Source organism: Myotis yumanensis, unplaced genomic scaffold (genome assembly GCF_028538775.1).
Source record: "Myotis yumanensis isolate MYYU_CA2020_CCGP unplaced genomic scaffold, mMyoYum1.0.hap1 SCAF_1, whole genome shotgun sequence".
Taxonomy (NCBI): domain Eukaryota; kingdom Metazoa; phylum Chordata; class Mammalia; order Chiroptera; family Vespertilionidae; genus Myotis; species Myotis yumanensis.
Genome location: NW_027223752.1, coordinates 113,687,169 through 113,710,858, shown reverse-complemented (window position 1 = coordinate 113,710,858; position 23,690 = coordinate 113,687,169). Strand labels below are relative to the sequence as shown.

General features: G+C 50.8%; 2 protein-coding genes across 4 annotated transcripts; one reads left to right on the top strand and one right to left on the bottom strand.

Moving 5' to 3' along the window:
- IMP3 (IMP U3 small nucleolar ribonucleoprotein 3) lies at positions 1–1,087 on the bottom strand. Its single transcript, XM_070407469.1, has one exon. It carries the CDS (start codon positions 1,016–1,018, stop codon positions 464–466), a length of 555 nt encoding a protein of 184 aa, XP_070263570.1. The 5' UTR covers positions 1,019–1,087; the 3' UTR covers positions 1–463.
- A 726-nt stretch (positions 1,088–1,813) lies between these two features.
- On the top strand, positions 1,814–23,690 carry SNX33 (sorting nexin 33). Of its 3 annotated transcripts, XM_070429949.1 has the most exons (6): positions 1,814–1,887; positions 2,332–2,431; positions 4,271–4,470; positions 9,621–9,759; positions 10,689–12,516; positions 18,676–23,690. In XM_070429949.1, the coding sequence occupies exons 5-6, from the start codon at positions 11,049–11,051 to the stop codon at positions 18,927–18,929; spliced, it is 1,722 nt and encodes a 573-aa protein (XP_070286050.1). In that variant the 5' UTR covers positions 1,814–1,887; positions 2,332–2,431; positions 4,271–4,470; positions 9,621–9,759; positions 10,689–11,048; the 3' UTR covers positions 18,930–23,690. The 3 variants fall into 3 exon arrangements, with proteins under 3 accessions (XP_070286050.1, XP_070286047.1, XP_070286049.1); XM_070429946.1 differs by having other exon boundaries at positions 2,332–4,470; XM_070429948.1 differs by lacking the exon at positions 9,621–9,759 and having other exon boundaries at positions 2,332–4,470.

Genomic DNA, 23,690 nt, shown 5'->3' with positions numbered 1-23,690 from the left:
TTTTGCACTTACAAAGCAGTTGAATTATTTATTGGCATTAAAAAAGCATTCCTTTAAACACTAAATTCTCACCCCATTTCATGAAAACTTAAAACCAAATTCTCCATGGTCGTACACAAGTTAATCACCAGGAGCAAGAATTCGAGTTAAATTAACTGTCCTGCTATGAGATAATAAGCGGAAAGCGGGGGTGGGCGCAAAGTTCTTGCTTTCACACTACAATATTAAAAGTACAAGAATCTAACAATTCCTAGCGCAGCACAAAACCGCTTCCCACTGTTTCAAGGCAGCCGTGTACCCTTTGGTTGTAAGCATGGCCAGCAGCTAAGGAGCCAAGTTCTTAAGGAACGACGATTGGTTGACACATTCTTGGGAAAGCGCATTCACAGAATCTCCAGCATCAGGCCTCAGCTTCCCCATCTATAAAATGCGGCACTGGTGACAGGGTGGGGAGGAAAGACAGCTAGGCTTCCAGATCGAAGTCATCGCGCTCCTCATTGTACTCCAGGACGTGTCGTTTGATCTTGGACGAGTCAACCCAGGTGACGAAGTCCTCCATGCTGCGTGTGACAAGGAAGGCGGGGTCGGTGACCACGTCGGGGCCCACGCGCACGTGGCCCTGCTCCACGAAGGCCACGGCGGCCTGGAGGTGCTGTGCCATACGCAGTTTAAGGAGCACGGTGGGCAGGCGGCGGCGGCAGAAGGACGAGGCCGTGACGAAGTCGCAGAGTTCGAGAGAGCTGCGTGTGGGCACCAGGCCGAGGGCATACAGCTTGTCCAGCAGCGCAGCCGAGGCGCGGACGCGAAACGAGTCGCGCTCAGGCAGGTCGCGCAGGCGCCGCGCCAGCTCGCGTACAGATCGGCTCAACTGATTGTAGCGCGTGTAGTCCTCGCGCCGCTGCAACCGATAACGCCGCAACACGCGCAGTTCGTGCAGGTTGTGATCAGTGACCTCCCAGTTCAGGAAGTCCACCTGTTTCAACAGCTTCTGCTCGTGGAACTTAAGCTTCCTCACCATGATGGCGAATGCCAGCTCCCTAGGACCCCAGGCTGAGAGTGAGTTCCGGCTTCCGTGCGACTTCCGCCTTGGCGCGAGAAGACCCGGCTGCCCTCGCAACTGGGCCAATGAAAAAAAGGCTCACGATCACGTCTCCAATTTCCATTGGTGAGAGTGGGGCCACGCCCCCACAATGTATCTCGCGTTTCTCTCTGGTCACTCAAGAGGCTGGGAGCGGAGCGGGTGGGGGGGAGGAGGGCGGAGCGGGTGGGGGGGAGGGAGGGCGGAGCGGGTGGGGGGGAGGGAGGGCGGAGCGGGTGAGGGGGAGGGAGGGCGGAGCGGGTGGGGGGGAGGGAGGGCGGAGCGGGTGAGGGGGAGGGAGGGCGGAGCGGGTGGGGGGAGGGAGGGCGAGCGGGTGAGGGGGAGGGAGGGCGGAGCGGGTGGGGGGGGAGGGCGGAGCGGGTGAGGGGGAGGGAGGGCGGAGCGGGTGGGGGGGAGGGAGGGCGAGCGGGTGAGGGGGAGGGAGGGCGGAGCGGGTGAGGGGTGGAGGGCGGAGCGGGTGGGGGGAGGGAGGGCGGAGCGGGTGGGGGGGCGAGGGCGGAGCGGGTGAGGGGGCGAGGGCGGAGCGGGTGAGGGGGGGAGGGCGGAGCGGGTGGGGGGAGGGAGGGCGGAGCGGGTGGGGGGGGCGAGGGCGGAGCGGGTGGGGGGGAGGGAGGGCGGAGCGGGTGAGGGGGGGAGGGCGGAGCGGGTGTGTGTGTGTGTGGGGGGGGGGGGGGCGGAGCAGTGTTAAATTGCTAGGAAGCAGTCCTCGGATGCCATAATTGTTTTCTCTCATTAGATGTCTGCCTTTTAGGGACTCCAAGGGAGTCTCCCCTATAAGAGCTAAACAGGTGAGTTGCGAGGAAGAGGGAAGATGGCATTTGTTTGGTTGGGTATACGTAGTACTAAACTGACCGTTGGGTTCATTCCACTGTGTACTTCCAGGGGTCCTCAAACTTTTTAAACAGGGGGCCAGTTCACTGTCCCTCAGACCGTTGGAGGGCCGGACTATAGTTTAAAAAAAGAACTAGTCGGCTGCTAAGCAACAGGCAGCGGCGGCAATTTGCCGGGCCGGATAAATGTTTTCTGTGGGCCGCATGTGGCCCGCGGGCTGTAGTTTGAGGACCCCTGGCAGAAGGCCTCCCGGAGTCTGCCGGCCTGTGGGCTGACCTGGCAGTCCCCACAGATCGCCAGAGCCAGGTTCTTCACCCGGCGGGAGGAACGATTTTTCTGTGCTAAAGGGGCTGGGATGCAGCGAACCTCTGAAATACAGATTCTCTGGCCGCTTCCTACAGGGCAGAATCGGGATCTACACGGGAGCCAACTGAAAATCTGCACTGTTGACAGGAGTGCTACTCTGAGAAACTTTTGAAGTTTGAGAAACTTGGATAGTAGGTACAAGCCCGTAGCCTGCAGTATGGACGCAAATGAATTTGCTTGACGGTGGATATGTGGTCACTTAGGCCTGAGTTAACGAAGTTAATTCTGTTTCAGCTAGTTATATCTGTAGTTTGTATCTGAGTGTAGCGCTGCCCGACTAACCTCCTCATTTGCTCAAGCCTTTGACGCCACCTAATCATTTTTTGTTTTGTTTTGTTTTTTTGTACGCTTTTCATTGTCTTTTAAGGTGTAATATTTGATCTATGAAAAATAATATATGTTTCATATGTAAGTTATAAAGTATAATGAATACGTATAAACCCAACAGCCAGTTTAAGAAAATGTCACCTGGACCATTTCATCTACCTACTCTCCCAACCAGAGGTAAAGGTACCTGTTCTCCAGAATCTTTGTTTAAAAGAAAGAAAAATAGTTTTCTCATTATACATGCATCTCTAAATATGCATCCTTCCCACTCAAAGTGTAGCCTGTGCACCAGCAGAGAGGTTGTTGGAAATGCAGAATTTCATGCCCTACTCCTGACCTACAGAATCAGAATCTGCATTTAACAAGACCCCCAGGTATTTTGTACATACACAATATTTGAGGAGTGTTGCTTAGAAGAAATCACACCACACGGAGTTTATTATATGTAGCTGTAGTTTTTGGTTATTATAAATTTTTTTAAAAAATTGATTTTAGAGAGGAAAGGTTTTTTTTTTGGAGGGGCTATTTTTTAGTAGTGCTGCTAGTAACATTCTTGTAGGTCTTATATTGCACATATGCAGTAACTTCTAGTATGCATCTTGGAGCAAAATTGCCGAGTTTAAAGTATGTGCATGTTCAATCTTATTAGACATTGCCAAATTGGTTTTTTCTTTTTTCTTTATTTAGACTATGAGGGTATTTTATTAAAACTGGGCACAGTAAAACAAGGAAAGGCTTAGCATAAATGAAGTGACAGGAGAGCCTAGGCTGGGCTGCCTTAGCTCACTGGGAAGTCAGAGAAGGGGGCCTTAAAGATAGGTTCAGGGGGTTAGTCTGGGATGAGCTGCCCCTGTCCATTGCTCCCCTGGTTGCAAGTCTCCTGGGGACCCTTAGAGTTTGGGAGATGAGTGCCTGTGGGTGAAGAAGTGAGGAAAGAAGAGGAGGAAGAGATGGCATAGGTGTGCTCCCTATAGGGAGAGTGCACCTATATTGCCAAATTATTTAACAAGAGGGTTGTACCAATTTATATTCCTTTGGTAATGCATGAGAGTTCCCTTTGTTCATTATTTTTTAAAAAAGCATATTTATGTTTGTGGTTTTGACAATATTTTAAAAAATGTTTTTATTGATTTCAGAGAGGAAAGGAGAGGGAGAGATAGAGAGAAACATCAGTGAGAGATAATCATCCATTGGCTACCTCTTGCACATTCCCCACTGGGGACTGAGCCAGAAACTGAGGCATGTGCCCTGACCTTGAAAGGAACTGAGACCTCCTGGTTCACAGGCCGATGTTCAACCATTGAGCCACACCAGCTGGGTGTGTTTCATTCTTGATTGTTAGTTTTTAAAAATTTTTGCCAGTTTGGGAAGTGTGTGATGGTATTTCAATGTGATTTTAATTTTAATTTCCCTGATGAATAATGGTTTCATATGTGTTCCCTCCTTTTTGAAATGCCTCTTCATGTCTTCTATTTTTCTATTGGATTGTGTGGTAAGTAGAATAATGCTCCCCCCACCCCCAACCTGTGAATGTTACCTTATGTGACAAAGGGGATTTTGCAGACATGACTAAATTAAGGATCTTTATTTTATTTTATTTTTATTTATTTATTTATTTATTTAATATATTTTATTGATTTTTTACAGAGAGGAAGGGAGAGAGATAGAGAGTTAGAAACATCTATGAGGGAGAAACATCGATCAGCTGCCTCCCGCACATCTACTGGGGATGTGCCCGCAACCAATCGAACCTGGGACCTTTCAGTCTGCAGGCCGACGCTCTATCCACTGAGCCAAACCGGTTTCGGCACCTTACCTTTTGATTGATCTTCAGTAAAGAATAAGTGGTAAGCACCCTTCCCGAGTAAACCTTCCTTTTTGTGCTCTTGATTCTAGTGTCTTCTTCTTTTTTTTTTTTTTTCTGTACATCAGGTTATTTATTCACTTGATTCTTAGATTCATTTGTTGATAGATGCATATTTGTTGTTCATAGTTTGTATCTTTACCTTTTTCTTCTTCTTCCTCTTCTTAAAGGATACCTTTCAGCATTTCATATAATACTGGTTTGGTGGTGATGAACTCCTTTAGCTTTTCCTTATCTGTGAAGCTCTTTATCTGACCTTCAATTCTGAATGATAGCTTTGCTGGATAAAGTAATCTTGGTTGTAGGTTCTTGCTATTCATCACTTGGAATATTTCTTGCCACTCCCTTCTGGCCTGCAAAGTTTCTGTTGAGAAATCAGCTGACAGTCTTATGGGTATTCCCTTGTAAGTAACTGAGTTTCTTTCTCTTGCTGCTTTTAAGATTCTCTCTTTGTCTTTTGCTCTTGGCATTTTAATTATGATGTGTCTTGGTGTGGTCCTCTTTGGATTCCTTTTGTTTGGGGTTCTCTGCGCTTCCTGGACTTGTAAGTCCATTTCTTTCACCAGGTGGGGGAAGTTTTCTGTCATTATTTCTTCAAATAGGTTTTCAATATCTTGCTCTCTCTCATCTTCTGGCACCCCTATAATTCTGATGTTGGTACGCTTGAAGCTGTCCCAGAGGCTCCTTACACTATCTTCGTATTTTTGGGTTCTTTTTTCATTTTGCTTTTCCGGTTGGGTGTTTTTTGCTTCTTCGTATTTCAAATCTTTGACTTGATCCTTGCGACCCTCTGGTCTGCTGTTGGGAGTCTGTATAATATTCTTTATTTCAGTCAGTGTATGCTTACTTTCTAGATGGTCCTTTATCACACCATTGAGGGACTCATTAGATTTCCTGTACATCTCATCAAGTTTATCGACAGACTCTAGAAGCCTCTTGAGAGACCTCAAAAGTGTGGTTCTGAACTCAATATCCTCCCTTGATAGTTTTGTCCTGTTTCTTTGTCTCCGCATTTTTTATGCTTTCTTGGTACACCCCCTAGTGGTCTTTGTGCGCAGTCTTGTTGTAGTTAAGCCTTGATTGTTATAGTTAATACTAGAGGGATTTGACCTCCAGGCCGACTGGCTGTGATAATCAGCTGTGTTTGCAGTGGAAGAACTTGTGTCCTCTAGGGAGGTGGTAATCTAGCCTTTGCCTGAGGCTATCCAGCAAATGGCTCTGTGCAGGGCTTGGGCGGGGCGGGTCCCACGGGATCAACAGGGCGGAGGAGGGAGCAGTTATGGCTGCTCTCAGTCCGTCCCCAGGGGCTCTGCCTCTCTGTCCCAGCAACAGCTGCAAACCTCGAAGGACCGTAGCCAGACAGTCCTGCTTCTCCCGTTTGAGTCTGGGTCCCTAGAGACTCGCCCGGATCTGGAGCTCTGAGTCTGAGGCTCCCTCCGGATTGAAACAGACAACCGCGCCCTCAGGCACCAGCCTGCGCTGCGCGCACTCCGCACCTTAGTATTTTACTTCAGCACTGCGCCTCCTCTGATTCTCGGTTCCTCCTAGTTGTAGAACTTCCATTAAGCCAGCCTTCCTGTGGTTCTGGATGATGTCCGTTCCGTCTTTTAGTTGTATTTTTGAAGTGGTTGTTCGAGGCAGCAAACTCCGGCGTTAACCTATGCCGCCATCTTGTTTTCTCCTAAATTAAGGATCTTTAAATCATGAGATTATTCTGGATTATCTGGGTGGGTCCCCTGTAATCACAAGGGTCCTTTTAAGTGAAAGAAGGAGGCAGAAGAGCCTGAAGAGATATGTTGATAGAAGCAGAAGTCTGAATGATATGATTACTGGCTTTGAAGATGAAAGGGAGCCAGGAGCAAAGGAGTATGGTGAGCCTCTAGGAAGCCCGAAAAGACAAAGAAATAGATTTTTCTCTAGACCTTCCAGAAGGAATATTGCCCTGCTGACACCTTGATTTAAGCCCTGTGAGATCCAGTTTGGATTTTTGATCTCCAGTACTCTAAGAAAATAAATTTGTGTTAATTTCTTACAATAGTGCAGTAAAAAATAAACAAATAACCACTCATATAGATTCCTTGCTTTTTTTCTAATTGATTTGAAAGTAATCTTTATATATTATGGATATTAATCCTTAACCAGTAATATGTAGTACAAATATTTTCTCCCAATTTGCACTTTATCTCCACTTTTCATATTACCCTAGCCTCATTCCCTTCCAACTCTTTTCCCCCCCCTTCCAACTCTTGCTTAACATGTCTGCAGCAGGACTCTTGGCTAACTTCCTTCTCCCCAGACAAACATGATAAATACGTAAATTATATATGTTATCAGGTGGTGTTATGAAACAAAACTCAGCAGGATTTAGGAGGGCTTGGGGTGAGGATGGGCTGTAATTTTAAATAGGATATGTTAGGGTAGGTCTTATTGAAGTGATATTTTGTAGGGGTTTAGCCTCATATATATATTTAAATAAAAAATTTTTAAAATATATTTTTATTGATTTCAGAGAGGAAGGAAGAGGGAGAAGAGATAGAAACATCAATGATGACAGAGAATCATTGATTGGCTGCCTCCTGCAGGCCCCCCACTGGGGATTGAGCCTGAAACCCAGGCATGTGCTCTTGACCGGAATCGAACCTGAGACCCTTCAGTCCCCAGGCCAACGCTCTACCCATCAAGCCAAACTGGCTAGGGATAGCCTTATATATATTTAAGGGAAGAGCATTTCAGGAAGAGGAAACAGTCAGTGCAAATCCCTTAAGACAGGAATGTGCCTGGCCTGTCTGAAGAGGAGTAACAGCATCTTGGCTGGAGCAGAGTGGGCTAGGCAGGCAGGAAAGGGAATTCAGATAAGCTTGTGGCCCTTGTAAGAACATTTTATGCTGAGAGAGATAAGGGCACTGCAGGGTTTTGTACAGGATTGACAGCTAACTTGTATTTTAAAAGGATCACCCTGATGCTGTGTTGAGAACAGATTATCTGGAGGCAGAGGAGGAAACAGACTACTAGGAAGCTGTTGCAGTGATCTAGGTGAGAAAGACAGTAGCTAGGACCATCAGAGCAGCAGTAAAATGCTGATGAAAGAGGAGTCTCATGGTTCTCCCTTGCTGACTCCTTTCCTAAAGGAGGAAAGTTGGATGCCTGGATGGGGAAATGGAAGCTGTTTCTGGTGCAGGATTCAGGGTCCCAGCAGGAAAAAGAGACCATACTCCAATTATAATAATGTGAAGAGAATTTAATAAAGGAACTTTTCCCAACAGAATGGACAGAATGTAGGGAAACCACGAAGGTTAGTGGTTTCCAGATACATGTGACCAGAGGCTCTGTAACTCCTAGGCTTGAAGAGAGTCCCTGGAAGGAAGGGAATGGAAGATACAAGTTCTGAAAATGTCTGTGAGACTGAAGTTTTCCATAAGTACCTGGAAATAAGGTTGGCACCTGAAAGTTAGAAAAACCTACCCAGAATAGATGTGGGAGTAAAGCAAAGATAGTTGGTCTATAAATGTGTGGGAATTAATTAAAGACCATCAAGGTGGTGGCTGGGGGTCTCTCAAGGGGCTGGGGCTGGATTAGGACCCTAGTTGTATGACCAGAAATCCCAATTGTATTAAATGAGCTAATAAAGGTAAGATGTTTACAACAGTGTCTCTAAGGAAGTAGCTGCTATTGTTAAACCCAGCTTGGAGAAAGGCTTTGTGAACAGAAGAGAGATCACAGAAAAGAGGCATCCCAAAGCAGCTGGGAGAAACATGTGTTCAGACTCTGGTCATGGTGATACTGGGATAAATTGAGTCCTTAGCATCAAGGTTGCCCCTGTAGAGAGGGATACGAATTCAAGGTTTCTTCCTTGAGACTTGACATACCATCCCCTTTCTCATTCTAGGGGTTCCAGGTTCACTCTGCTAACCTTCTGGTGCTTCCCAAGGAGCAGCCCAAACTGCTTTATTCCATTGGTGCAAAAATTCAGGTTTCCCTGACAGTTCTATTTCTCTGTGCAAATTAATACCTGGGCTTTTAGGGTTTGTACAAAATACTTTATTTGGGTCAAATACCAGCCCTGCACAGGGAATTGGATCTACTCACTGCACCAATGAATTTGAGTTTTGGAGCTAGAGGCCTGCAAATCACACCCATCAAAACAGCCAAAGGTGTCCACCTTTAGCAGTATTGCCTTCTGCCAGTTAATCTGCATCAAGTGGGAAGAGTGAGAATGATAGGGAATCCTAGCTAGGGGTAGGCAAGGCTCCAGGGCATAGTCAGGAAGGGGAGTAGGAACTGAGGCCTATGCCTCACAACATCTCCTCTAGGAAGCTTTCCCTGATCCTTGCTCCATCCAGGCTGGGTTCTGTGCACTCCCAAGCACATTTTATGTTACTGGTCACATTGGGCAAAGAGCCTCTGTCTACTTATCCAGACACACCTGAGCCCCTGGAAGGTAAGGACAATATCTCATTCGACTTTGTAGCCAGGGGCCTGGTACAGAATAGCTACTTAGTTAATGCTTCCTTCAGTGCACGATTGAATGAATGAAACAGAGACAGAATGGATGAATTAAGGATAAGAGGGTGAACTGTAAGCCTTCTAGGGCAGGAACCCGGAATGACTTGTGCTGTAGGCACAGTGCCTGGCAGTCAGTGCCCAAAGTGTTCTGGATGGGCTGAGCAAGGATCAAATCCTTCTTACCTCTTCTTGGATGCCTACCCCCGATTACCCGTCCCTCCCTCCTTGCTGCTGCTGCTGCCAAAGACTGAACACCCCGTCCCCACCGCTGCATGAAGCAACACGGAATCGGGTGGTGTTTGGGCTTGTTTCTGTCGCTACAAGATTCAGGGTCTTGGTCTTTTTCCATGAAAGAACTTTCCCAAGGCAGGGATGCTCCTGGCTCTGGCTGAGGTACTAGGTCCCGCAGCGGCCAATATCCCAGGCCGCTGAGGCTTCTTCCTTGAGGACGCTGCTGGCTCGGGGAGCGGGCGGGTGTGGGCGAGGCTCCAGAGAACAGTCCAGGGCTGCACCGCCGCCCAGTCCGGCTGGGGCAGGGACAGGGACGGAGGGGTGAGGGGGTGGAAGCGAGTGTCTGCGGCTCTCCACGCCACCTTCCTCAATCCCCTTCCTCTGGTACCCTCCTTGCAGCCCCTCAATTTGCAAACGTTTGATGTTTTCATCCACTGGCGTCACGGAAAAGACAGGAGGGTGACCGGAGTCTAGGAGGCGAGGAGGCGGCGGTGGCTGGCGGGGGAGAGCGCGACGCTCCAGACCCTCGGGGCGAGAGGTAACTCCCATTGAAGGCTGACAGTCCTGGAGGCTCGGGGCCCCCTACTTCCTGTGTCGTCTCTTTCCTCTCTCATCCCGATCTCCCTGGAGCTAGTGTGGGCCACTGTCCGAACGAAAGAAGCCAGGAGCTGGCGGGTCGGGAGGGCGGAGTCGGCGTTCAAGCCCTGCGCTTCGCGGAAGTGCCGTAGAATTTGCCTGCTTTCTCTCTCCACTCCCCAACCCGCCCCCCGCCCCCGCCTGTTCCCTCCTTCCCCGCGGACGCCACCTCCCCAATCGCCTTTTTTTTTTGAAGCTGGCTTCTTGCTGGTGGTGTGGAGGGACTGCAAGTGCTGGAGGAGGCGGGCTGGAGGCACGGAGGCCGGCCGGCCGGGCGCCATCTGTTCCCTGGAGCTCACTCTGCAAACTCCTGTTGAGTGTGTGCGTGCGTGCTGGCCGGGCGGGGGTCTGTACGCCGGCGCCGGGCGGCATACCTTCGGACGGGGTCTTCGGATTCTATCGGGTCAGGCTCAGAAACTGCTGAGGAATTAGGCAAACAAAAGGGGCCACTCAGCTGGTGGGGCAAAGTCGCCTGAACGCCACTTCGCCCCCTGGTGCCCGAGCCGGCTGGAGGTCCCCTGGACCGCCAGGGTCGGCGAGTTGGCGGCCTGTTGTGTAAGCCGCAGTCCTTGTTTTCCCCCGGCCTGGCTGGTTGGGAAGCTGGACACATCCACCCTTGGACTCGATTCAGGAAGGAGGCTGCTGCTTTTTCCTTTGGATTTTCTGGATTTTTGTAAACCCAGTGGCCCAGGAGGAGGAGAAGGAGGAAGGAGCAGATCTGGGGAGGAATGTGAGAGAGTCTTCCAAGGCCTGGAGGGGCCAGAAGGAGCTGGGAGCCACAGCTGCCAGGGTCTGGAACCGTGATTTCCGAGTGATTCTCTTTTGTTTTAGAACCTTGTTCCAGTGGAAAGTGGAATTTTTGCCCTCTCATTTCTCCAAGTCACTTGACTTTTCTCCTGGGAGTGGAAGGAGGGAGAAACTCCCCTTCAGGGCCTGTCAAGCAAGGGTAGGAAGAAGACTATGGATATGAAGCTCCCCTGCCCCCAGACAGGTGTTGGGAGTTGTGATAGGAAGTTCGGGGCCATGGGCACAGCTTTGAAGAGAGGGCTGGACAGCATCTCTGGGTGCTGAGACCTGCATTAGGGGCTGAAAGACAGCTGCTGGGGCAGGCCTTTGTTTGCTAGTGCGTTCTTGGACATCCTAGTTCTGGGCAGGACCCTTTCCTCATCTTTCTCTACCACTGGCCCAGCCATGGCACTAAAAGGCCGAGCCCTCTATGACTTCCACAGTGAGAACAAAGAGGAAATCAACATCCAGCAGGGTGAGGATTTGGTCATCTTCAGTGAGAACTCATTGGATGGTTGGCTGCAGGGCCAGAACAGCCTTGGTGAGACAGGACTCTTCCCCGCCTCTTATGTGGAGATTATTAGCTCTGGCACCAGCTTCAACCATGCTGACTACTCCAGCAGCTCTGCAGGCTCTCCAGGCACCCAGGTGAGCATGTATGACAGCTCCAGTGTGGCCAACCTTGCGAGTGGTGGGGGCAGTGGCTTCCTCTCAAACCAGGGCAGCTTCGAGGAGGATGATGATGATGACTGGGACGACTGGGACGATGGATGCACAGTGGTTGAAGAACCACGGGCTGGTGGGATGGGCACCAATGGGTACTCCCCACTCAACCTCTCCTACCCTGGTGCCTACCCCAGCCAGCACATGGCCTTCCGACCCAAGCCACTCCTGGAGCGGCAGGACAGCCTGGCATCTGCTAAGCGAGGCAGTGTGGTGGGGCGCAACCTCAACCGTTTCTCATGCTTTGTGCGCTCTGGAGTGGAGGCCTTCATCCTGGGTGATGTGCCCATTATGGCCAAGATTGCTGAGACATACTCCATTGAAATGGGCCCTCGTGGCCCTCAGTGGAAGGCCAACCCCCACCCATTTGCCTGCTCTGTGGAAGATCCCACCAAACAGACCAAATTCAAGGGCATCAAAAGTTACATCTCCTACAAGCTCACACCCACCCATGCTGGCTCCCCTGTCTACCGGCGGTACAAGCACTTTGACTGGCTCTATAACCGCCTGCTTCACAAATTCACTGTCATCTCTGTGCCCCACCTGCCAGAGAAGCAGGCCACAGGTCGGTTTGAGGAGGATTTTATTGAGAAGCGGAAGCGACGGCTCATCCTCTGGATGGACCACATGACCAGCCACCCTGTGCTGTCCCAATATGAGGGCTTCCAGCATTTCCTCAGCTGCTTGGATGACAAGCAGTGGAAGATGGGCAAACGCCGGGCAGAGAAGGATGAGATGGTTGGTGCCAGCTTCCTCCTCACCTTCCAGATCCCCACTGAGCACCAAGACCTGCAGGACGTGGAGGACCGTGTGGACACTTTCAAGGCCTTCAGCAAGAAGATGGATGACAGTGTCCTGCAGCTCAGCACTGTAGCATTGGAGCTGGTACGTAAGCATGTGGGAGGCTTCCGCAAAGAATTCCAGAAGCTGGGCAATGCCTTCCAGGCCATCAGTCATGCTTTTCAGATGGACCCCCCCTTTAGTTCCGAGGCTCTCAACAGTGCCATTTCTCACACGGGCCGTACTTATGAAACTGTTGGTGAGATGTTTGCTGAGCAGCCCAAGAATGACCTCTTCCAAATGCTCGACATGCTGTCTCTCTACCAGGGTTTGCTCTCCAACTTTCCTGACATCATTCACCTGCAGAAAGGTAAGAGCCAGTACAGCACGTCTGGAGAGCCTTACTGAATCTGTACTCTGCTGGATGTGGGGATGTGAGCATGGCCTACACAGAATGGAATAGCTCATCTGGTCTTTCTGTCTCTGTCTTGTTCATTCATTCAACAAGCGTGTTGAGCACCTACTGTGTGGCAGATGCTATTCTAGGTGTAGTGATATTATTGTGAATAGGTCTGTCCCTGTCCTCATGAGGCTCACTGTTTACCTTCTTGTTATCTTTTCCTTTCTTTATTCATTTTTTTTGTTTTGTTTCTGTCTCATTTTCTCATTTACGCATTATACACTGAGCCCTTGAAAGTATCAGGCTGGGTTCTGGGAACACGGAGATGACCAGGGCCTAGGCCCTGCCCTTGAGGAGCCCACACGGATGCAGACTCAGATAACAAGCACAGTGTGGCCTGTCTTCCCACTGCCTTACAAGCTCACCTCCTTCAGAACCATGTTCTCACCACTGCATATCCTTTCTGTGAGCTCTCATCTGGGTAGGGAGGGTTGTTGTCCCCATTCTGCAGATATAGAAGGTGGTATCCATAGAAGAGTGGTTGCACAGGGAGTCCATGGTCCAGCTGAGACTGTCCCTTCCTCCTGTGACTCCCTAAGCACACATTCATATTGGCCACTTCCCAAACCTGGCTGTGTTTTCATTTCTCACAGTCCCTCTGTGGTGGAGGAACAGGATGGGCCCTTCTCTGTTATTGCGGGGCTGTCAAGGAACTGGCAGGGAAGTGACTCATCTCTGGTCACCCAGGGGCACCTGGGCTGGGCTAGGGAGGAACCAGGGGCACATGGCCCATCTAACTACCCCTTCCTGAGCCTGGCTGTCTTCTTGCCTGAGCAGTGAATCCTGATCTGACCTATCTGGTAACTGAGTCCTGGAGACAACAGGCTGGGCAGACGTCAGGAGAGAGGTGTGGTTCTCCCTGGGGCTGCTTGGTAACTCAGGAAGAACATCTCTAGGGCATCTGTTGGGTGGGTCCGGCTCCTTGGCCCCTAGACCTGAGGTCAGGCCTGGCTAGGTTGCGAGTTTTCCCTCTGGGTGGGGTCAGGAGTTAGGCCTCTGGATTGAGCCTGGGGTCAGCAAATGCCACCCCCTACCTCAGTACCCAGGAGAGTCTGGTGTAAACCAGCCCTGCTCTCCTTTAACAGGAGGTTGACTTCTAGAACTTCTGTAGCTCTCAGCTTCCTTTCTCCCTTCACTTTCTTTTCTGTTCTTTGTCCTTTTCTCTCATCTCCCCATTCTTCTCCTCATCCTTCCCTCTTCTTTCAGCTTCAGGAGACACAAGGCCTAAGCTCTAGTCTTGGCTCTTCCCCCAATTTGCTGTGTGTCCCTGAAAAGTGCCTTCCTGTCTCTGGGGTCTTAGTTTTCTGATCTATAAAACAAGCGAGGGTGAAGCTCTTAGGCCTTCAAGGTGGGGGAGGGAGACTTATGGGGAGGGTCTGGTTGAGGACAGAGTGATGCCTCAGATCTGCCTCTGAGCTCTGGAGCAGGGATAGGGCAGGGGAGGTGGCCTGGCTGGCTGGTGGCCCTGGTTTGGAATGGAGCCACACCCCCACTGCTGCTTTAGGGCCTGGGAAAGCTGGTTCAACCAGTTCCTTGGATGGCGTGTTCCTACTGGGCAGCAGCATGGGCAGCAGGAGGGGGAAGCAGTGGCACAGTGATTAAACAGCTGTGCAAACCACCACTCCCCACCCCCCGTGGTGGCTGGGTACCTTCACCCAGGGCAGAGCTGAGGGCAGGAAGGCAGCCCTATACCCAGGGCTCCTAGATACGCACTTAAGTAGAAGGGAGTAGAAGCCAGACTGGCCTTTCTGACCCAGGGGCTGGGAGACAGAGCCGAGAGAGGCCATTTCTGACTTTCCTCTTGCCACTTGAGGTGTTTCTAAGAGTTAGGGACCAACAGTCCTCTGGGGTGATGTATTCAAGCTTAGGCAGAGGCCAGCCCACCTCCCCTTACCTGGAGGACATTCTCCCCAATAATCAAAGCCCTTTTGGGCTTATTCTTCCTTCTTCTGGACTCTGCACTGCCATTCCTAGGCCTCTGTTCTGGTGAGTTACGGAGGGGGCTTGTAATCTGGCTGAGACAGAATTGTGCCGGCTTTGGGGGCCCATAGCCATGCTGGCCCTGCAAGTAGAGCCTTTTCTCAGAGGAGGAGGAGGAAAATTGGGTCCCCCAGGATTCTGTCCAGCTTGTCTGGGTATCTGCAAGATGGCGAGCATGTGGGAGAGGTCATGGAAGGAAGGAAGTAGGAGTCCTAGATGGGATCAGGAGACCAGGATTTGGATAGACATTGTCTCTAAGGTGACCTTAAGAGAGTTTTCTCCCCTCAGTGTTTACCTTAGTAAAATGGGAGATGGAGTCTGATTGGCACTGAAATGAGGCTCACCAGCCTGTCTGCCCACTGACCCAGCTCCTGGCAGTCTTGGGGGTAATTGTCCCAGGGTAACTATTATTAGGGCCTGGGACAGCAAGGGGAGACAGTGACTGCCCCTACCTAAGACTCATCACACCCAAGCCAGGAGGTTGGTATGACCCCTTCCATTTTACAGACGAGGTGCAGTGAGGTGGGATGGTGAGCAGAGCAGGAATTGGAGCCCAGGTGTGTCTGACTCCACAGCCCAGGCAGTGTCCACTGTGCCTGATAAATGGGGGAAGGAGCTCCCTCAGGAATGGCTATTTGGAGTAGATGAGTTAGGAGGGGAAGGGAAAGGGAGGGAGGCTTGGATGCTGTAGTGCTAAGTTAGCTGCAATCCTCCGTGGACTGGAGGCAGGCCCAGGACCAAAGCATGCATGGAGGAGCCAAGGAGCTCCTAGATTGGCCAAGGCAAAGTGATTCTTGCAAGCCAGGCACCTGCCTGGGGACAGGTGGGGCCTCTGTTCTGGGCTGTTGTCTAACCCTCCCCTTGCCACCCTTCCTAGGCTCCCATAAACAAAGAGAATCCTTGCCATGAGCCACCACCAGCTGGTTCTTGCTGTGACTAAAAAGCAGTTTGCAGACAAGTGCACATAGCATCTTGAGCTCTTATTTGGCCAGGTGCTGTCCTAAGTACTTTATACATATTAGTTCAATCAAACCTCAATACACTAGAGCAGTGGTTCTCAACCTTCCTAATGCTGCGACCCTTTAATACAGTTCCTCATGTTGTGGTGACCCCCAATCATAAAATTATTTTCATTGCTACTTCATAACTGTAATTTTGCTACTGTTATGAATCGTAATGTAAGTATCTGTTATGCAGGATGTATTTAGGCGACCCCTGTGAAAGGGTCGTTTGACCCCCAAAGGGGTCGTGACCCACAGGTTGAGAACCGCTGCACTAGAGGGTAAGTATTCTTATTTCATTTCACAGATGTGGAAACTAAAGCATTATCTTGCTATGAGCAGTTGTCAGTAGCATCATATCTAGTCCAATCTGTACCCTTTGATGTGGGGAAACCTGTAGACCAGGCAAGAGCAGTAGCTTACTGGAGGTGACACAGTTGGGACCAGGACTCAGACCTCTTGCCTCCAACCTGGTGCAGATGGTTACAACCTCCAAGAAGTGGGGATAAGACTGATTAAGGAGGGAGCTTAGGGACTATGCCTGGGACCATGGAGCTCTGAAACTCCGACCCTCCTTTTCCTATTTCTGAGACCCAACTTACAGGACAACTGCCAGGGCAGGAGGCTCCCCCGGGTCTTCAGCTCTCAGGTTGACTCCAAAGTAGAATGTAGCGGGGGATGCTGGACAGGCCTGAGTCCTGACTCCCGGCTAGTTTCTGGGGCACTTTAGTGTTAGCTGGTCCAGGCCCCAGACCTGAGTCACAGGGTGGAGAGGTGACAGAGAGCAGGGTGGGGCCTCCACCTCCCTCTTACCCTCATAGCCTTTGTCCCTATCCCTGGCTCCTTGCCTGTCTGTCTTTGGATACCTAGCAATTGCAATAGATTAATTTCTATTATTTGGGCCTCAATCTCCTCATCGACAAAAGGGGCCTTTCCTTCCTCCAAGGCTATGGGCAAGAAGTGCCCTCTCGAGTACAGGCCCACACCCACTGTACCTGGACTTTCTCAGGCAGGTGGAATCCAGGCTGGTTAGTATCTCCTCTTCCAGTAGGTTCCTTTTGCTGAAGCTTAACTCCAGTTTCTTTGTCCTGTTGTTTTTTACCTGTTTAGTCCTTCCTTATTTCTTGGAACCTTCTCAAATTCCTGAGTCCATTGTCTGGGGGTCCCACACAAATGCCTGGGTGACCTGGCATGGGCTCCCTGCATGAAAAGTCATGTCTACCTCCCAGCTGTGGAGGGATATCTCTGGGCCAGGCATCCCCTATGTGAGGGGCAGGAAGGAGGTGGGAGCCCCTAGGGTAAGTCTCTTCCCTTCATGGCCTCAGTTTCCTCTGTAGAGCAGTGGTATGGAAGGTGGGCAGACAGCTGGCCTCTAGGGCCTCTCCTGCTCTGACGTCTTTTATTGGGTCTTAGAGTGATCCTGCTTCTGCTGCCCAGGCCTGAGCAGTTGGGATGGAGCAGGAATGTGGCCAAAGGACTGAGTGGGCTGGGATCTGGTGACTTCAGAGTTATTTTGAATGCGGTGTGAGCAGCGTTGGAGACTGTTCAAACTTGACTGTATCCTCCCCAAATGCCAGTATTTGCCGATAAGTCATGCACTTGTTTACTAATATGGTGCTGCCAGTTCTAAAGGCCCCCAGAGTTATTTCCAGGATATAGAGCCCTGGGATTGGCATATAATAATGCTCAATAAATGCATCTTGAATGCATTGAACAATTTGTAAAAATAACACATTTTGAAGGCCCCTGAGAAGCCTCCTTAAAGAAGAAGTGGGAAGTATGGATAATGAGCATGTTATTTGTATGCAGTGGATCCTTTTGAAGTACTTGATGGCGTGCTGTCCACTATGCCAACCCTTCTCATCTCATTCTTCTTTGCACAGTGGATTCCCTACAGCTCTGAGGGAGTAAGTGCCAGGCCCTGACAAACTGCCTCCCCCTCTCAGCAACTGCCCCCCACTGGCTTCAATGCAGAATTAGTCAAGTACCTGTTAATTCAGAACTGGAATCCATTCACCAGTTGCTCTGTTGATTCATTCAGATTCTTCCAAATTGGGTCACCTGCCCAGGTTCATCTCCTGCCCTCCATCTGTCACCTGGTTATTACAATGGCCTCCTCTAGTCCCCTGGGAGCTTGAGTGAGGAGGGGCCAGGATCTGTCTGTGGGGGAGACACACACAAAGGAAAACTCCAGGTGGCCTTCGAGGCTCTGTTTTAGAATAAGCAGTGTGATGGGGTTGGGAAGCATTGTTCCTGGGAACACTGAGGGAGGCTCCTGGTATACCTGATGGGAGGCTTTGAATTATGCATAGGGATCCAGGGGGCAGAGAGATGAAGTTAGGAAAGAGCAGGGTGTATCTGATGAACATGGGATCAGTGTGAAATGGGTACAGGGACCAGCTTTTAGAGAGCCTTATGAATGGATGTGGACCTTGATCTGCAGACAGAGGGGAGCTAGGGGAAGCTTGGAACTGTGGGTGCCCAGCTTGGCTGCTCTTCAGGTGCTATGGAGCATCTCTCTGGGACTGAGGTGGGGAGGTTCTTGGAGGCCTGTTGTAGTTGTCCAGTGAGGGACAGGTTGAACATGTATCAATGGATATGTATCAGGATCTGCTGGGTGCTAGGCTTTGTTCTGGGTGCTAGAAATATTGAGCTCACATCCCATAGGGAGGGAGGCAGAGAAACTGCAGGGTGGTGAGAGCTGTGGGAGAGGGAAACCTAGGGCACCTGAGAACATTGGGAGGCACCTAATGCAGTAGGGTTACAGGGGAAGCTTTCTGGAGGAGGTAATGTCTGAGCTGAATTAGGATATCCAAGTTCTGGAATGTAGCTAGCAGAGCAGTGATTGCTTGGGTGTGGGTTGTTGGTGCCATAGGTTTGGAGGGAAGATGGTGCATCTGTTTAGGTGAGGGTTGGGACATCCTGGTGGGACACCCAGTTGGACCAGGAGTCTGGAGTCCAGGAGCGAGGCCTGAGTCAAATTGATGAGGTCACTGTCTGCCCTTGAGGGTACTAACAGAGGGTTTAGGGAACAAATTGGGGACATCAGAGCCCTAACATCCCTTGTCTTCTGCTCTGCCTATGCCAGGCGCTTTTGCCAAGGTAAAGGAGAGCCAACGCATGAGTGACGAGGGCCGCATGGCGCAGGATGAAGCAGATGGCATTCGCAGGCGCTGCCGCGTGGTGGGCTTCGCCCTGCAGGCTGAGATGAACCACTTCCACCAGCGCCGTGAGCTCGACTTTAAGCACATGATGCAGAGTTACCTGCGCCAGCAGATCCTCTTCTACCAGCGGGTAGGCCAGCAGCTGGAGAAGACGCTGCGCATGTACGACAACCTCTGACCTTGAGTACTTGGCCCCACCCCACCTTCAGCCTGGTCACTGCAGTATACTCTGGTTTCCAGACCTCCTGCACCAGCAGCAGCTGGGGGTGGGCTGTGGAAGAGTCATGGGTACCTCTGGGGAAGTTCTTCATCCCTTAGAGGTGGGCACAGCAGGGGTGAGAATGGGACCAGGAACCCTCCAGGCTGAGGCTAGGCCAGAGTCTTAGCCAACTGTAGAGCCTCTAGCCCTTGTGCATCTGGCCACCATCCCCTCACTCTGGGGCCTGCTGTGGTCCCGGGTCATATGTTGAACACCCAGGGCTGTGACACACCTGCCCTCAGGGTATCCCCAGTCAAGGTGGGGATCAGACACAGAAACAGATTTGTGGGGCGGGGGGACAGGTAACACAGAATGACCCATGGTAAATAAGGGGTTCCTGGAAGCTCACAGAGGGGTCCACTCATTCTGCAGGTCAGGGAACACTCCACAGTGTAGGTGACATTCGAGTGATGTCTTGAAGAATGACAAGGACCTGCCAGATAGTAAGTGAGGACAGTAAATGGGGAGGACATTTGGAAGAGAGGAACAGCATGGGCAAAGGTATGGAGGCATGAAAACACCCTTTATCTCTCCCTCACCTTTCCCAAGCAAGTTTGCTACTTTACTTTGATGGGGAGGAATCTTCCTTGTTCCTTTGTCCCTGTCCCTGCCCGTGCCCCACCCTTGCCCCCTGCAGGAGGGCCTGCAGGCCAACACCCTCCTGACTCTCTTTTACCTGCTAAGCCCCTAACACCCCTTGGTTAGGGACCACACAGCATCTTTTCCCTGGGCTCAAGATGTTAAGACAAGTCATGAACCCCAGGGCCCTGGTGTTATCTTCCTGGAGGGCACACCCAAAAGGTACCAGATATTTGAGTTCACTACAATAGCTCCTCACACTCCAGCAGGCTCAGACCCCAGGTTTCTAGGGTCCTTGATCCTATGAATCCTTGAATTCTTCCTGGTGCACAGTGGGAAACCCAGGGGGAAAAAATAGGTTGATTGACCCTGGGTCCACCTACTGATGGCCAGTCTCACTGTGATGCCTGCCTGGATTCTGGCCATTTGCACTGTCTCCCACTCATGTTTATGTCCTCAAGGGAGCTATTCCTTCCCCCAGGCCAGGAGGTGGTCCAGCAGCGAGTTGGGTGGAACTGACAGGTGCCACTGCTAGCCCCCTCCAGGAGGTCCTGGCCATTCCTGGCGGCTGCTGCTTGAATATTTTTTTTTTTGATAAACTTTTTTACAATTAAGACAACAAAACCATGACTTTTAAATTTAGATCTCAGAGGGGATGAGGGTGCGGGAAGGATAAAACCCTGATAGTCCCTGAGGTTATGATAGGCACAAAATTTACCCCAGAACCTCAATAGTGGGAGGTGCTATCTGGTGATCTGGCCAAGAACAACTCTAGATAATTTCACACCCTTCCCAGACCTCACTATCATCTCACAAATGGTAAAGTCCTGCCAGGGATTTGGTTGTGCTGCTCTGATCTAGGGCTGAGGGTTGCATGAAAAAGGGATAGGAGACCATGTTTCAGGACTGTCTAATCAATGGGGTTCCTCTCCCCAGGGAGGCCCCAGCCCAGGGAAAGGAGGTGGAGCTCAGAAACTGCGTCCTCTCCTAGGCAGTCTTGGGTACCCAGCAATGCGGTGGCTTCCCTGTTGGAAACTGAGGAGGACTCCTCAGCCCTGCCATTGGGGGTGCCCCAGGCAGGATGAACAGGGATCTTCACACATGGAACAGAGGAGTGTGGTGAAAGCACGGTGTTCTTTCAGGGCAACGTGGACTCGGTGTAGGGAGAAGTGCCTGGGTCCAGACATCAGGGGAGGCTTTGGCCAGGCCAGGGGCCTGGGGGCTCCGGGCAGTGAGATTAGAAAAGGGATGGCAGATGCACCAGGGGAGAGGACAGCAAGGGCTCCCCATTCAGGGTAGAATGTCCTCAGAGGAAATTCTGGAGTGGGCCCTTGACCTTGAGTCAAAATTAGGTCAGATTTGGGACTTTCTGTGGAATTTTCCCCTCCCTCCTCCTGCTCTCCTTCCTTCATATCCAGTCCCTCTGAGGACCTTCTCCCCCTTCATCTTTTCTCAGCTTTGACCTCCAAGTAGCCTTCTGCAGAGAGCAATCTGACCACAGCAAGGGGGCTGTGGGAGTGGGGAGGGTTTGGGGGCAACTTCTTGAGGTCAGTCTGAGTAGGGTGGGAATGCTCCTCTTAGCCCACAGTGCCTGGAAAGTCCCCGTGCATGCTTCCTGCCCTGGGACTGCCCTCTGTGTCCCTTCCTTGAAAGGGGACCATCTTACCTCCCATCCTCAGGGTGAGGGAGTTGGCCTGATACCAGGTCAGCTTGCACCTAGGAGAAGAACCAGAATGTGAAGTGTTGGGACAGGCTAGGCTTACTGAGGTCTGTAGGCTGAGATAGCATGTGTGTGGTGGGGACTGAGAATGTCATAGCCCCTCTCCCTGTTTTTTTTTTTTTCTGTCTGTGTGTGGGATAGGGTGTTGGGGGAATTTTAGATCTGTTGGGGCTGGTCAGAGCCCCTTTCTACAGGGGACTGGGGGAATAGTGTGGGGGAATATCCTGGTGGCTGGCCTCAGTCACAAGCCAGGCACTTGTTCTAGACTAAGCGGGGCCGAGCTGCCTCCAGTTCCCTCCCTCATTTTTGTCTGAGGGGGGTGGAAAACCAGGCTTCTCTTTCTGCCCTGGGCAACTACCAGGATCTGAGGGGACCTGAGGGGACTCCTGATACCCAATCTTGGCCCAACTCAGGAAAGGAGTCTGTTTTGTGGCCACATGTGGGGTGTTGGGGATGGAGATGGTTCTCAGATCCTGCATCCTGTTGCCTCCTGGACACAGGAGGACTGTGAACCACTGTGCCACGGCTGAAACAGAGCCAGGCCTAGGGAAGACAGGTGTTCTAGGCCCAGTTCACCATCACACCTCCCATCCTGTGGCACAGCCACACAGTCATCCATACATTCACATGGTCCCAGACACTGTTGCCCAACCCAAAGTAGACATAGCCACACACAGCCACACAACTTACCCACAGGCACATAAGTCACTCTTGGCCACATATACATATATGCATGGTCATGTGCTCTCACAATTGCACTCCTATCCACAGTGCCACATACTGTCACATTCACAGCCATGTCCACACTTGGCCATGTCTATACATGTCATCTGTTCACTATGTCAGTCTCAGCTAAGGCACCACTCTCAGCCATACCACAGTCTCATGCACACAGTCATACCCTCCTCACACAGTGATACACGCAAACTGCCACAAAGTCACATGTGAACATAGGAAAGGTGTCCCACATGTACCACCTTCTGGGGCAGTGTGCGTGAATCACCTCCAGCCATCTGTGATTATCCATCACTCGACACCACCATATTAGTTCTTCATTGCACAGACAAGGAACTTGAGGTCCAGTGAGGGGTGGCAGCTGGCTGCATCACCCAGTGTGCCAGGGGATGCTTTGGGCCAGAAATCAACTCCTGGTAGGCTCTGTGGCCTGGCCTTGTGCACCCATGGGCCAGTATCTAAGTTTAGGCTGCCTCTGAAGGCCCCTGGCTGAAGCCACCAAACAAAGCTCCAGGAATCTACCATCTCTTGAGCTAAAGCTGAGGCTGCTGCATCCACAAGAGCCAGGATGCAGTTGGCAGAGCCCAGGTCTTGGGCTGGAAGAACATTCCTGCACCATCTCTCTAAGCATGTGAGGACTGGGCCCACCCTGCCTTTCTGCTGCTGACTCAGATCTCCAGAAGTCAAGCCTTTTGGGCTCCCTGCTACCCTTCCCCAAACCTGCTTTCCCACCAATTCGGCTGTGGTACCTCTTTCCACTGGCCAGGGCAGAAAGAGTCAGTGAGCCCGGCAGAAAGACCATGGAGAACAATAAAAATTCACCTCCCCAGACGGAGCTCAGAAAGGGCAAGTATGAAATGCCTCTGGGATTCAACATAGCTTAACACAGACATTTTTTCCTTGAGTTTTGTTTTGTTAGTCAAAGCCCAGTGCAGTCCAGTCTGTTTAAAAAACTGTCTCACACAGCTGTGACCTCCTTGTTCCATACAGCAGCCTTACTAGGCATCATTATTCCATTTCATGGACGAGACTAAGACTTGGCTGGTGGGAGAATAGGATCTGCCTCTGATCACACGGTGAGTCTGAGGCCTCTGGACTCAAACCCAGCTCTCTAGATCCATTCCTCAAAGTCACATGAATTAACTTATTTAGGTTAGAAGGAAGAGGGGGTGGCAGATTTCCACTTCAGAGGTGATAAAGAATGGGAGGCTGGTGAACCCAGATGCTGAAATGTGAAGGGGCTTGAGGGAGGTGGATCCCATCAGCCCCCAGGGATGAAGAGGCTGACCCAGGGACTCCATTACAGATGAACGTGTGAGGAGCATTCCTACATTTTTCTATAACTGACTTGTATTCCTCTCTTGCTTTTTCATTCCCCTACATGGTTGAAATTTAATTTCAAATCAATATGGGGACCCTTTCTTTTCTGAGGGATGCGTCTACGTTTTGGGGGTGGCACATTTGAAGACCATAGGCAGGCCCCTGGCATTTGGAATTTTAGGGGCTGAAGCCCACACCCTGTCACACAAGAAATTTTGCTGGCATTCCACATTAAAGTCATTAATATATACCAATTTGAGTTAGGTTCATTACTACTTAACAATGTATTGTCTTATAGATATTTAATTAAACTTTATTAATTTTGA